Source organism: Miscanthus floridulus, chromosome 1 (assembly GCF_019320115.1).
Source record: "Miscanthus floridulus cultivar M001 chromosome 1, ASM1932011v1, whole genome shotgun sequence".
In the NCBI taxonomy this organism is placed as follows: Eukaryota; Viridiplantae; Streptophyta; class Magnoliopsida; order Poales; family Poaceae; genus Miscanthus; species Miscanthus floridulus.
The window spans coordinates 183,349,060-183,362,241 of record NC_089580.1 but is presented as its reverse complement, the minus strand read 5'-3'; the positions used below and the strand labels follow the sequence as shown (position 1 = coordinate 183,362,241).

At 43.3% G+C, this 13,182-nt stretch overlaps 3 protein-coding genes across 3 annotated transcripts; 2 read left to right on the top strand and 1 right to left on the bottom strand.

Moving 5' to 3' along the window:
• The first annotated feature begins 158 nt into the window (after window positions 1-158).
• On the top strand, window positions 159-3,028 carry LOC136550594 (uncharacterized). Its single transcript, XM_066542213.1, has 4 exons — window positions 159-494; window positions 1,241-1,496; window positions 2,283-2,376; window positions 2,457-3,028. Exons 1-4 carry the CDS (start codon window positions 256-258, stop codon window positions 2,789-2,791), a joined length of 924 nt encoding a protein of 307 aa, XP_066398310.1. The 5' UTR covers window positions 159-255; the 3' UTR covers window positions 2,792-3,028.
• Window positions 3,029-5,579: 2,551 nt separating this feature from the next.
• Window positions 5,580-9,152, bottom strand: LOC136504723 (peptidyl-prolyl cis-trans isomerase CYP65-like). The gene is made up of 11 exons (XM_066499702.1): window positions 8,877-9,152; window positions 8,461-8,523; window positions 8,250-8,353; window positions 7,956-8,047; window positions 7,785-7,874; window positions 7,620-7,695; window positions 7,165-7,526; window positions 6,818-7,074; window positions 6,432-6,720; window positions 6,169-6,273; window positions 5,580-6,071 (listed from the first exon to the last, which is right to left on the bottom strand). The coding sequence occupies exons 1-11, from the start codon at window positions 9,002-9,004 to the stop codon at window positions 5,868-5,870; spliced, it is 1,770 nt and encodes a 589-aa protein (XP_066355799.1). The 5' UTR covers window positions 9,005-9,152; the 3' UTR covers window positions 5,580-5,867.
• Window positions 9,153-9,195: 43 nt separating this feature from the next.
• LOC136550566 (uncharacterized) lies at window positions 9,196-12,591 on the top strand. Its single transcript, XM_066542179.1, has 5 exons — window positions 9,196-9,586; window positions 11,543-11,687; window positions 11,774-11,844; window positions 11,933-12,136; window positions 12,243-12,591. The coding sequence occupies exons 1-5, from the start codon at window positions 9,338-9,340 to the stop codon at window positions 12,273-12,275; spliced, it is 702 nt and encodes a 233-aa protein (XP_066398276.1). The 5' UTR covers window positions 9,196-9,337; the 3' UTR covers window positions 12,276-12,591.
• Window positions 12,592-13,182: the final 591 nt, after the last annotated feature.

The window sequence follows — 13,182 nt, the reverse complement described above, 5'->3', positions numbered from 1 at the left end:
CATATATGATCCTAAACTCCTGTACCAAAAAATGAAATAAATATGTCTTTCCATAATTATGTTTTATTCACCACAGAATTTTTTCTCTCCACTTTGCCATTTTCCTTTTTTTTTTACAGCTGCTTTGCGGCCATAATAAATATCTTACCCAACAGACTTCCCGGCTCCTTCCCTTGCCTTGCCGGGAATTTCGTTTAGGGCGCTCGAGGGCGATCTCTCTCGCTCGCGGCGAAGCAAATCCATCAGCTACCGGCCATGGCAGGGGGAAGCATCCGTGCGGCCGCCAAGGCCGCGGTGATCGGCGGCTACCGCTCCGCAGCCTACATGCGGCGCGCCGTCACCCCGTCGTCCCATACTTCCTCTGCCGACGGCCGGAAGGCTTCCACGTTCGCGGCGGACGACTGGGTCATCACCGACCGCGAGGTGTTCGGGCCCGTGCCCACTCATGAGGAGGCCATGGCTGCCACGCTCGACCTCAAGGACGCCTTCGAGATGTGGGTGCTCTCGCTTGCACACATTCGTTATTCGTTCTCTCTCTCTCTCTCTCTCTCTCTCTCTCTCTCTCTCTCTCTCTCTCTCTCTCTTCTCATCGACGTCTCTCGTCTCTGCTTTTGCGATATCTTTATTTGGTTTTCGATCTAATTAAATATTTAGTCCAGTTCGGTATAACATTATTTTTTTTTTGCAATGTTCGTGGGCAGATAGAGTTGCAAATTGTTCGTGAATTGCATAAGCATGGTCGTTAGCTAATAATGTCATCCAATAAATTAATACGGTTCCTGCTAACAAAGTGATAAGTTTCTCCTCTGCTTGATTGCACTTCGTTATAAACAAAATGATCTGTTAGTTGGCCTCTGTCTTGTCCTTTCAAAAGGTTGGCCTCTGTCTTATGTTTAGTTGGACAATTACCAAAGGCCTTTTGACACTTCCGAATCGAGTTTTGGAAAGAGTTATTTGTGACTGGTACAATAAAAACTTTGCTTTACCGCACAATGGATACTCGCCCATGCTTCTAAGGGTTTCACGATGTCTCAGAAACGAATGGCACAAGAAATATACTGTATCACGAATGGAGTAGGAAAATCTATGATTACTAGTATATTAATTAAAGAAGAACCTTGCTTGCAGATTCTTTTGTTTGAATAATGTTTTCAGCGTAATTTCCTTTTTGCATGTGTCACATTTATTCTCTATAATCTTATTCCTGGATCTAACTGGTGTTTCGTTTTCATGAAACCAGTGCCAAGGATAAACCTCATGTTGCTCACTTGGAAACCCCGAAGAAACATCTCTGGCCTGCTGAGCTGGATAGTCACGCAAAGTCTGCTCAAGAAATTGCACTTCCGGAACTTGTTCACTCTGAAACACCTCAGGACGTTGTTCATTCAGAAGTGTCTAAGAAGGATGATAACTACGAAAATTTGCTCGTCTCATCCGGAACTCCGGGACGTGTTGTGCAAGCATTCACATTGCTACATGAGAGCCCTGAAGCTCAGGTTTGTCTTTCTGGCCTTTTAAGGCAAATTCCAACAGCCCAACATACGTGATGTTCTCCCTCTGTTTGTTCCTTCAATAGTGCTATCGTCAGTATCAGATTTGTTTGCTCTTCCAATAGTGCTATCGTGAGGACCGCACGTAGTGCTGTTGGCAACCACACCAGGTGCGCGTCCACGCCCGCCTGCGTTCGACTCACGCAGGTGCTCACCGGGACTTTGTTCCCATTTCCTGCACCCTCACACGTGGATACGCCACAATGGTTAGGGTGACGTGCCCATCACGTGCGAAGCCTGTAGGTCTAGCTTGCGCATTAAGGTATGTGTCGGTGTGCGTGAGTTCAGATGCTAGAGCTTGTACTTGAAGAGTTGAGGCGTCAAAAAAAAAATAGTGCTATCGTCAGTATCGGATTTAGGAGGCACATTGGACCTTAGCAGCCTAACTTTCTTTTCATGAGGTTTATTATATTGAGGGATTAGAAGTCCTCCGAACAAACATTTTCATTATATGAAATGATTATACAACTTACTATGCTATAAATTGTACTTCCTCGATTGAGTACTAACTGGTAACTGCATCTGCTCCTTTTATACATTCACATTCTGATTTAATGCACTCGGTTCATAATGAACCTTGAGCACAATAAACCTACTTTTGTAAGTGATGACGCTAAATTGATTTATCTCGAGTACAATTTCTGTTTCTCTCTCTCTCTCTTTTTTTTGTTTACCGTCAGTTTGAACAGATTGCTTGCCATGTCCATCTTGACAACCTTTGTTGCTACCCAGGATGTCGTGGCCTCACTTGCTTCTGATAAGAATGTCTGGGATGCTGTGATGAAGAACGAAAAGGTTATTAAGTTCTACAAGACATACGAGTCAAGTAAGCATTAATGTTAACATCCCTCAGTGATAAATTACTTGAGTAACTCTTAGTAACACATCTTGTTTTCCTTCCTACAGAGCTTAGCGAGTGTTCTAGTGTTGCTTCTAGTGTATCTGGGGATGAGGTGGAGGATGGTGAGGCAGCTAGCCTGCAAAGCAACACTTACCTCTCTCAAAGCGCTGGTGAATCAGTGAAGGATTATTTGGAGAAAATGAAGGCCCTGGTGTCCGAGATGATGGCCAATCTGTCAAACATGATGCAAGATCTTGTCGCAACCTCTGACGAGGGCCGTAGCAAGGGGACGATCAAGACCCTGATAATGAGCTCCAGCAAAGATTTCCCGAATGCACCCTCTGCCTTTGTGCTCCTGGCTATTGCGTCGATCATGGTAGTTTTGCTTAAGCGTGTTTAGGTCAGTCAAACAGAATAGATAAAGGAACTTTGCACACATTAGCATGGTTATTTAGCTCTTCATTGGAACATTGTTTTCTTAGATCAACTAGTGGTCGAAGATAGTTTTGAGTGTGTATCTGTCTGTTCGCAAGATAGAGTTTTCACCGAGTTGTCTCTTATAGGACATCTATTATCTGATGTCTAGGATATCCGCCGCTCATCATTCATAAAGTAAAATTTGAGGGTTTGGCTGACACGTGATCATGTGTTATCGTTTTTTGCTGAGCCGGTTCGCAAAATTGTTACTTGTTCATGTTCAGAAATCAGAATGAACCCATAATCTTAAGCTAGGTAAGCACCACCATCCGTGATCGTAATTTGCCCCTTTAGTTCACACTTGTTGAAATCAGTTAGGCAAATGATGCAATATACATAACAGTCTGATGAGATTTCTACTCGTACCTTTTTCCTGCTGGACATGTTTTCCAGCATTTCAGTATGAAGCAAAATCTGAATCCAAACTCACAGAGCACACTCCCGTGTAGGCCCTGTGGTTTTGGGCAGTTAACAGACCACAGCACATGAATGACACATGTCAAATTTTGGGCAGTTAACAGACCGCACCACATGAATGAAAATAAAGAGTACTGGCCACTGTTGTCCGCGCTTCGCTGCGGGTGATGTGCTTGGTATAGGAAAAATCTTGAGAAATATGATTCATATGTCTAATATGTTTTCTCATCGCGTTGCTACGAAAGATTGGTCTATTTGGTACATTAATGAAAAAATATGGGAAGAAAATGTTGGTCTATTGCATGCATTCAACCATTCAAGTTGGTAGATGAACCAACAACTCATCTAAGTGGGCGCATGCACATTGAATACAGCAGGTGCATAAACGAGATGAGCATGTACTCCAGGCCATCTACCGCCACCGTCCACCACTTTGGTGTAAGTAGGTGGACAAACATTTAATGCTGGTTGTCCTGTACAAATAGAAATTTACCATCAGTAAGTTCAAAAAAAATAAAAATATATTATTAGTAAGTAAAAACAGGTCATGACTTTTAGGATCATAGTATTACCACGCATCTCTCTAGCTAAATTCACGAGAGACATATATTCTGTAACTAAACTAACAATACTTGCTTTACACCCTACATGGCAATATATATTTTTTTATGTTCGGAGAAGGTCGAAAGAAGATGGGCACATTCAATGCCACCCTTTACATGCAGAGATTTTTTACACGCGCGAAGTAGGTCGAAAGCAGGTGGGCACATTTAATGCCTCTTCTTTACCTGCAGAGATTTTTCACACGCGCAGAGACGCCGGCTCTTCCTACAACTTCGCATGCCTACCGAGGCTTATCTTGCCAAGCACAACCAGCAGACACATTATATATGTCCCGTGGTTGCCTGTTTTTATATTGTGAGCAGGCTACCGTTTACTTAGTCGTGTCATTGAAACACCATCGAAAGCATAATCCAAGAGCAACCACAATGTTGCAGAAAAGAAGTCCATATGCATTAGAATAGTCTACCAGCTAGCTGAAACATTGTAGACTTTGTATGTATCAGTATGTCTTTGGTTACATGACACACGGCAGGTAAGTTAATGCACTTATAGAATGTCCCTAGCTACACGTGAATTTTTTAGAGTACTGCCACCGGGTGCCAGCAGGTGTGCTAGTCCTTTTATCGCCATAGGCAAGTGTGCTTGCCTAGAATTATGCTAATGATGCTTAGGCTTCAAGCGTTCCGTGGCCAAGTTGCTTATTAACATGGTAATAGAGTTTGATTAGGAGACACTCCTTCTCATTCAATATGGAATACATGTCATCACAAACGCGCACCACATGTATATATCTGAAGGTGGCAAACAGGGGTGGGTACATATGCGAGCTTACACATAGCCAATGTACACACAAACTACTGCAGGGATGAACTACAACGAGGGCTTCTCCAGTAGGGATAGAAAAGTGACTCAACATCCAATGTGGAGGCCAGAAAAATCGACCGATTGGACTATATGACTCACGCAGAAGAGAGAAAAATCGACTCACGTTTCATGGTCGACTCTTCTCAAATAAACAAAGAATTCGGCCCACCTGTAAGAGCCAAGAGCGGAGACGGAGCGGCGGCGCCGGAGCCGAGTCGAGCGGGGGCGAGCGACTCAAGCGGCAGCGGCAGGCGACGAGTCAAACGGCGGCGGCGGTAGCCAATGAGTTGAACGACGGCTGCGACAGTTTGCATCGTCTCCACACAGAGGGAGCCCGGCCGTCCTGCGCGGTGGCGGTCGCCGTTTTGTACGCTGACCCTGGCAGCGGCAACGTATGCGAACTGCAACAACGGGTGAGCAGTTGAGATGCGCCGACTTAGACGAACCTCCGTCTGAACCAGGCATGCGGCGACACTTCAGCATTCAGAACCGCCGGAGGTGGAAGAAAGCAGTACGATGGAAGAAACAAAGGTTGCGTTGTTTATCATTTTTAATTTATCGTGGGGCATGTGGTACTTGTTTTTATCTAATGGTAGCATGGAGAGGAGACATTAAATATGTTCACCTGCTTTCGACCCACCCTGCGTAGGTGAAGATATCGTACTTAGTGAATTTCTAGATAGCTTAGGGAGACACTCGTGCATGCATGAAAATTTACTAACTAGTATCTATGGATATTAAATTCATTAATGTAAAGGGAGAAGGCACATGTGATGTAAATTCCTCATGTTATAGTATTTTTTTTTTATGTAAAGGACATGTGAACAAACAGTAATGTAAATCCCCTACCAGGGTAACCTTTTGCATGCAAAGTACACCTACAGTTTATATTATCCTTACCTGCATGGTCATTCAATTTTTCATCTACTTCATTGAATACATCCACTTGCTTCATCTATCCACTGCCAAATACATAGAGAAAGGCTGATTGTGACGCGCTTCATCTGAATCGTGAAATTTCTATCTAATACGCCAACTAATTAGAATATACGTGGACCCCTGAGAGGCCGCCTAGACGGTAGTGCCTTCGTATCTCTAATGGAACCGCCATTTTCTGAGAGAAGCACGGAAATCGACATACATACACATAACATCTACCATCCAGAAAAATCTTTGAACTCTACACTGGATGCAGTTGCTTTTCTCTTCTTGCTCGAATCATCGGCTGCACCAGCACTTCCAGTCACATCAACAGAGCCAGCAGTCCGAGCTTTTAAATACTTGCCAACCCCACCACCAGTACTCGTTGAACCAGCAACACCAGTTCCTGGGTTGCTATACCATGATCCCACCTTATCCTGAATCGATGCAACCACATGTTAGTACAATTGGGAAATTTAAATGCAAACAGTCCATGACTATATAGCTAAAACAAGATATAAAATGCAACATTACATAATCCTCATCCTTTTTCTTCTCCTCCTTTGCCTTTTCTTCTTCCTCATCTGGCTCTGTGTAAGGATTCATGAATATGCTGACTTTTAGAATCTTTATTTCCTCCTGTAAATAGAGGCCGTCACAGGAATACATGTTCAGGCTCTGTTGATATTGAAAAATACACTAGTGGAGAACACAGTATACATTCAAAGCTATAAAATAATTATCTCGATGCTTTAAATAACCATCATACTAGCAGAAATTGACTTGGCAATACTAACCAATGGCCGGTCGTCATCATCGACAGGAACCTTTTCCATAGCTGAAAGTGTGGTCAAACCACCCACGACCATGCCAAATACAGTGTGCTTGAAATTTAAGTGCGTTGCAGACTTGTACAGGATAAAAAATTGGGATCCGTTGGTATGAGGGCCTGAATTTGCCATGCTGACTACACCTCTTCCAGAATGTAGCAGCTTTGAGTTCGGCTCATCCTTGAATGGTTTACCCCATATGGACTCTCCTCCACTTCCTGTGCCAGTTGGATCACCGCCTTGAATCATGAAGTTTCTGTACAAAGGGAATGATAAAAAACAACAAGAATTAGATAGCACCATAAGAATTAAAGGAACATTTGGAAAAAAGGACTAATGCAATCAGAACATACTTGATGCTCCGATGGAAGATAAGACCATTGTAGTAACCATTTTCACAATGCGTAAGGAAATTTTCACAAGCCCGAGGAGTTATATCACAATGAAGCTCTAAATTCAAATCACCATGGGTTGTATGCAGCTGAACGTAGCCTTTCTTTTTTGGATTCCTTTCAACTTTAACATACTCATATTCATTTTTGGTAACAGGATCATAAGAAGTCGATGTGAAAGAACGTGACGCTGCTCCAGTAGTGTAACGACTTTTGACCTGAAATGATTGAATTATTACCATTAGACAACACCAATGGATAGGTAAAACTTGGACACCATAACACATGAACATGAGATGACTGTATACCAGTTTAGCATTTACAGGAGCTCGTTCCCCTGCCATATGCATGGCGATTCTAGCAGCGGTTTTTTCAGCAGAAGTTGCTTTTGCTGCTGCTGCACTCCTGCCATGAACAGAAGCAGAAGCAGCATCCACAATACTGAAACTTTGATTAGGTTTAGGTTCTTTTCCTGCTTTTGAGTCATCCTTCTCCTTCCTTGCTAAAATTGCAGCATGAGCCGCAGCTCTTTCCTTTTGAGCTTTCAGCCCTCCACCCCCCTGCAAAAAAGCTTCCTTTCCTTTTTCTGTCCCAAGATCCTTAATCATTTGCTTAAGATCACCAGAAATATTTATGTTATAGGTTGGATCATCTTTCATCCGCTGCAACTCTGCAAAACACCCCGACTGTCAGAATATGTAAGCTAGTCGGGAACAACTGAAATGGGGAAAAAAGGTAATGGAAAGGGGGAGCATAATTGAACCTTCATCCTCAAGTTTGAGGCCCTTCTTGACATGGTCGAATTCCCCAAGGACCTTGCCATCAACCACGTTTGGGTTCTACCAAATTTACAAAAGGTCAACATAATTATCCTAAACAGCAAAATATTGACAAGAAACTGCGCAAGTAGATTCTTCATAGTAGTTACCTGAATCGTTATCAAGTCATTTCGAGTGAAGGGCTCATCAGTTAGCAACTCTTTCCAATTTTTTGGCTTGATGTTAAGTTCTTGGATTGCCTGTGTTTGTAAAGCATTAACATGTAAGCTAAGAAAATACCATAATATCAAGCCAGACACTTGAAAATAATACGAAGTCACCTCATAGCAGAAGACATTTCCAGTAGTTTTTACAGCAACTATGTGTGTGAATTCTGTAAAAACTTTGTTCAGAACAGGACACTGAAACTCACCTGCCAAAAAATATGATTGATTTAATATATATTTATGAAGTGGACGTAAACGCCAGATTGAAGGAAGACATAATTGTAGTAGCACATTGATCTGGTACGAGCTACATTGGTATTCTTGTATCTAAAAGAAATTCACGATTCAACTAGCAGATCAACCTGGTATGAGCTGCATTGGTATTTTCATAGCCTAGATTTAACTCACCATCTGAGTTCTTGTGGAATGTGAGAGGAATCAGATCTTCGTGCTTGAGTGGTGCTCCGGTTACTGGATGCTTCCCGAACTTTTTAAGGTATGGGATTATGCTCCTACATAGAAATGCAACAAACTCAGGATTTCGATTTTGTTTACCCTTACTCCTTTTTTATTATAGAAATATAAACAGCTCGTTGAACTGGAATGCTAAGCCACTCACATTAAATCGAAGACGCTTCCATCGACGGTGCACACTGGATCCTCAAATGGAAGAAATGTGAGTCTACACCACCCAAAAAGATTATAATCAGCAGAGAAATAAGATAAATTAACATTCAGCTAGTAACAATCTTAATGACTTATACCAAATTTAACAATCATTTACAATCCACAAGTCCATGTCCTCAACTGCCAAATGTTAGGACAGAATAGCTCAGAAAAGTAACCACCTGAACTAATACAGCATCATCCAAGGGAATATGTTTAGCAGGAATCAACCATACACTATACGCAAATAAATTAAAAGCCCACAATCTGATGACGAAACCCTACAAGCTCAAGCAGACACACACACGCCAGACAATCTTTCTTTTGACTATAGAGGAACAGAAAGTAAGGGAAAGGCAACGTAGTTACGAGCAACAGTAGAAGGGGAGGCGCTTGAACGGCGTGCCGACGTCCTTCTGCTTGGCGCCGCCCCATTCAGTTGCCCACTCCGTCCGCGTGATGAACATGCGGTCCTTGCTGTGCTGCTTCTTCCCCATCTCTGCCCCCGGACTGAAGCCGCACTCTCAACTGCCGGTTGCCTCACCGCCGTGGATTTCGCTGGTGACAAGGTGAAGGCTGGCCTGGCCGGCGACTCGACGGCGGCAAGCGCGGGTCTGGATCGGCAGGTTGGCTGGGGAAGATGCGGCTTTTTTTGTCATCGGCTCGGCGCCGTGTTGGAATACGGCTCGAGCGGCCGCCACCGCGATAGGTCGGTCCGAAACCCTGGGCTCGGCCCACACCTACAATAGAGCCCACTAGCGGCCCAGAGAGGAGCAGGAAGCGGCACCGGCCGAACGAGTCCAGTCGGCTTGAGTAGCAGCAGTAATAGAATGGGCGGCGGCGGCGGCGGCGGGAACCCGGCAGCGAGCGGCGGCGGGAGCAGCAGCGAAGATGACGGGGACGCCGAGTGGAAGGCGGCCATTGACTCCATCGCCTCCGTTGGATTCAGCGTCCCTTCGTCCAACGGCGCGGCGAAGGCAGACTCTGGCGGCAGCGGCGAGGTGAACAACGGCGTGGAGCTGGAAGAGCCGCATGAGGGGAAGCCACAGGGTCCTGGGCTTAAGCTGTACCAGATCAAGGTAACTTTGTTTGCTCCTTCTCCTTCCTTCGTCGTTAGTCAGATACATCATGTGCGGATTTTGGTTCCCGGGGGCTTATTGATTCGTGAAACCTTCATTCCTTTTGCTCGGTGGAGGAATTGATGCCACCATTTTCTAAATTGGGACTTCCGGAATAAAATTTTGGGCTCATGAGAACACTTTGTCTCCGTATTTAAGATCGGCTGTAGTGATAAATGCTACTCGGGGCAAGAGCACAAGTCATGAGCTTAATTTTTTTTCCACGCGAAGACCATTCTTCATTCCCATTTAAAGATAAGCGGAAATACATGAGATTGTTTAAGAAGATAGAGGAAAGGAAATCAGTCCTGAACCTGAACCACTATAGACAGCTAGCTAGAGGAACTTAACAGAAAACAGATAGATCGTTTTAACAGAAGATACAAGATGCGCAACAATCCAGTTTAACAGCAGATCCAGAACTGGTCGCCCTCAACACAGATGCCAAACAACGAACAAAAGAACCAGTAGCCATGAAGTTCACTTCCTTCCATCGTCATGGGTTCTCCTCTTCATCATCACCGAGCTTCAAGCGCTTCGGGCCAGCATCAATTGGTTCCTTAGGAAGAAGAAGTCTTGCTGCCACCTGAAGCATTGTATTGACTCCATTGACAAGCATCTCTCTATCAACTTCAGCATATAGACCTGTCCAGAACCGCATTAGTGCCCCTGCATGACATAAAATCTCAATGGGATTTTTAATGATTTCCCCTTCGAAACAAGCTTTGTTTCGAGCCTTCCAAATCGCCCAACAAATTGCAGAAACGCCCGAGAGATGAAACTTTTTCTCAGCAGGAAGCCAATGGTCACACCAACTCCAACACTGAGAAAGTGATGTAGGGATGTTATTTGCCCCGATTACCTTGGCAATGACTGCCCAGATCACCTTTGCAATGGGGCAAGTGAAAAAAAGATGATCAACAGTTTCATTTTGGTCACAGAAATGACAGCTTGGATTGCCTGACCACCTTCTTTTGATGAGATTATCTTTTGTCAATACAGCATTGTTAATCATGAGCCAGATAAAAATCTTAATCTTTGGGGGGACTTTCCCCTTCCAAATTATCTTGTGAGATGGACCAGCATCACTACTGGTCACAGCATTATAGAGTGATTTCACAGAAAATTTCATGTTCTTTTCAAATTTCCACAAAATGACATCTTCTGAATCCTGAAGTTCGACATTATCCACATCAGTTTGAATCAGATCCCAACATGTTTGCAGGTCACATCAGTCATTAACTTAAATGGTATGGTTGTTTCTTATATTGACTGAGCTCATGTCAGTGGAGTGCTGTATTGCCCTTCCAAGATGTAGCTTTGAGCTTGTTGTGTGTCTCAAAGACATACATAGCAGAGAGAACAAATTTCTTCGTTCTTTAGAGTGATCAAAATAAACCAATTCAAGATAGAGGAATCCTGAGGCTGGAAAGTGTAAAGGTGAAATGCAAGGGTTATTTCCTTATAGGGAAGAACAATGGTACTCTGTCTGTTTTCCTCATCATGAATGGAGTGGTTATTAGAATTTGGAACTGTTTTCCGCTATGTTCGTGCCTCATGCTTGCCCTTGGTGCTGAAACCAGTGAATTCCATCAACTATGTGATATACATATATATGCATTCTTTGCTTCAATGAATCTTCTCCCTATGTTAGTTAAGTCATGATCCAACCTGGCAGACCAATGTTCAAGTCCAACTAGGCAACAGTTGCACAATGTTTGATGTGGAACTGTCACCTATGGCATGCCCATTTCCATTCAATGAGCTTATCAGGTCCTCGCTCCTAGTTTCCTCTTGCCTCGTGCTTAATCCACCTCACCTATGCTTTTGTCTGCATACTTTGCTTTTCTGGTCAAGAAACCATACCTTTTTAATTTTACATTTTTTATCTTACAACCTTCAAATTGTTCATTGCAGGTAAGAAACATGTTGGATGATATGTTAGAGAAAAACCTTGAAATAGTCAAAACTCCGTGCTTGAACTTAGTAGACCCCACGGAAACAGGAGGAGGAATAAAGTTATTTAAAAAAGCGCCACCTGGTATTAGCATGGATTCTATGAGTATGTGAGAAACAGTCTTGTTAAATTCTATGATTGTGGTCTGTGTCAAAAGTCACAACAAACTCAAGTGTAGCGCATATTTCCAGATAAACTGCATGTACAACTCAAGAGACCAAGAATTGTGCCTGGGGAAGAGGTCGATGAGAAATCAAAGAAGGTTGGGCATCAATTATTGCTTTAATTTGCCCTATGCTTGAAGTTTTCAGTCATTATTTCTCCTGGTCTTATTCCGATCTTTGTTTCAGTTCAGGCATATGCTCCGGTCTGTTGTTGTTGATGGCAGTGACATAGTTGTTTCTGCAAAGGAAGCATCTGAGAGATCATTGGCTAGATTGGAAGCGAGAGAAGCTGCAGCAAAGGCAAAAGCCAAGAGGGAGGAAGAAAGGGTGCAGGAACTGAAGAAGATTAGGGGAGAGAAATGGCTTCCTTCTGTTGCTAGACAAATGAAGGTAAGTTTTGGTATCAACATGTACTGCAATTAAATGTTCCATTTGCAACTAATTTGTTGTTATTGGTGTGCATATTGTATCGCTGTTCCATTATTTTCTTGCACAGGAGGAAAAAGCTTGGGAGCTGCGAAGGCAATGAGCTGATGATGCGCCAGATCAATGGGGCTGCGTACGCTTATCTCTAAGTCCAGTTATCCTGGTGCCCTGTTCTGAGTGGCCACTGACATGAGTAGATAGAATGCTGCGCTGAAAGTTTTCTTCTAATTGAGAGAATGTAGCTCTGGATATACTATGCCGCTCTGAAAATTTTGATCTAACTGACAGAATGTAGCACTGGATATACCAGCGTTCATTTTCATTTTACTTCTGTAGTAAAATTCCATAACGTGATTTGGCATCAAACTCTTTTGGAAATGCATTGCAAATCATTGTCTTGGTTCTCTTTTCGTTACGCAAAAGACAGGCACATGAATGAATGATACTCCCTCCATTTCAAATAACAAGAAGTTTTTGCTTTTTTAATACATGAATTTAATATACGCTTATAGATATATAATATGGCTAGATATACAGTAAAAATAATATATCTAGAAAAGTCATGTAAAAACAGTAATAATATATCTAGAAAAGTTAAAACATGTTATAATTGGGCTCACAACAAGGAGGTCAGCGGCCTGCCAACGCACTGCAACCCCGTGCTTGGATGGGCCTCCATTAAGCCCACCAAGTCCTCGTCTCCACTTGCCCTTTCTTTGATTCCTCCTCTTCCCTCGAGCCTTTTACCTGTGTGTCATTATAAAAGATGGTCTTGGCCTACAGGCCACTAAAAAGTTCAAACGCATCATGATGCCATGACGCTAAACTTTGTTGTCTTTCATACCATTCCGTACACTTTTACCTCTTATGATGTCAAACAGACAGATGAAATGACCATGTTACCCTACAGTGGGGCTCGTTTGTCAGCCACCCAAACCTTTCTCTTTTTTCTTCTCTTCCGTGTAGCAGCGCCGCCCCGGGCGAATCGATGGCGCCCGAGAGCCCGACTG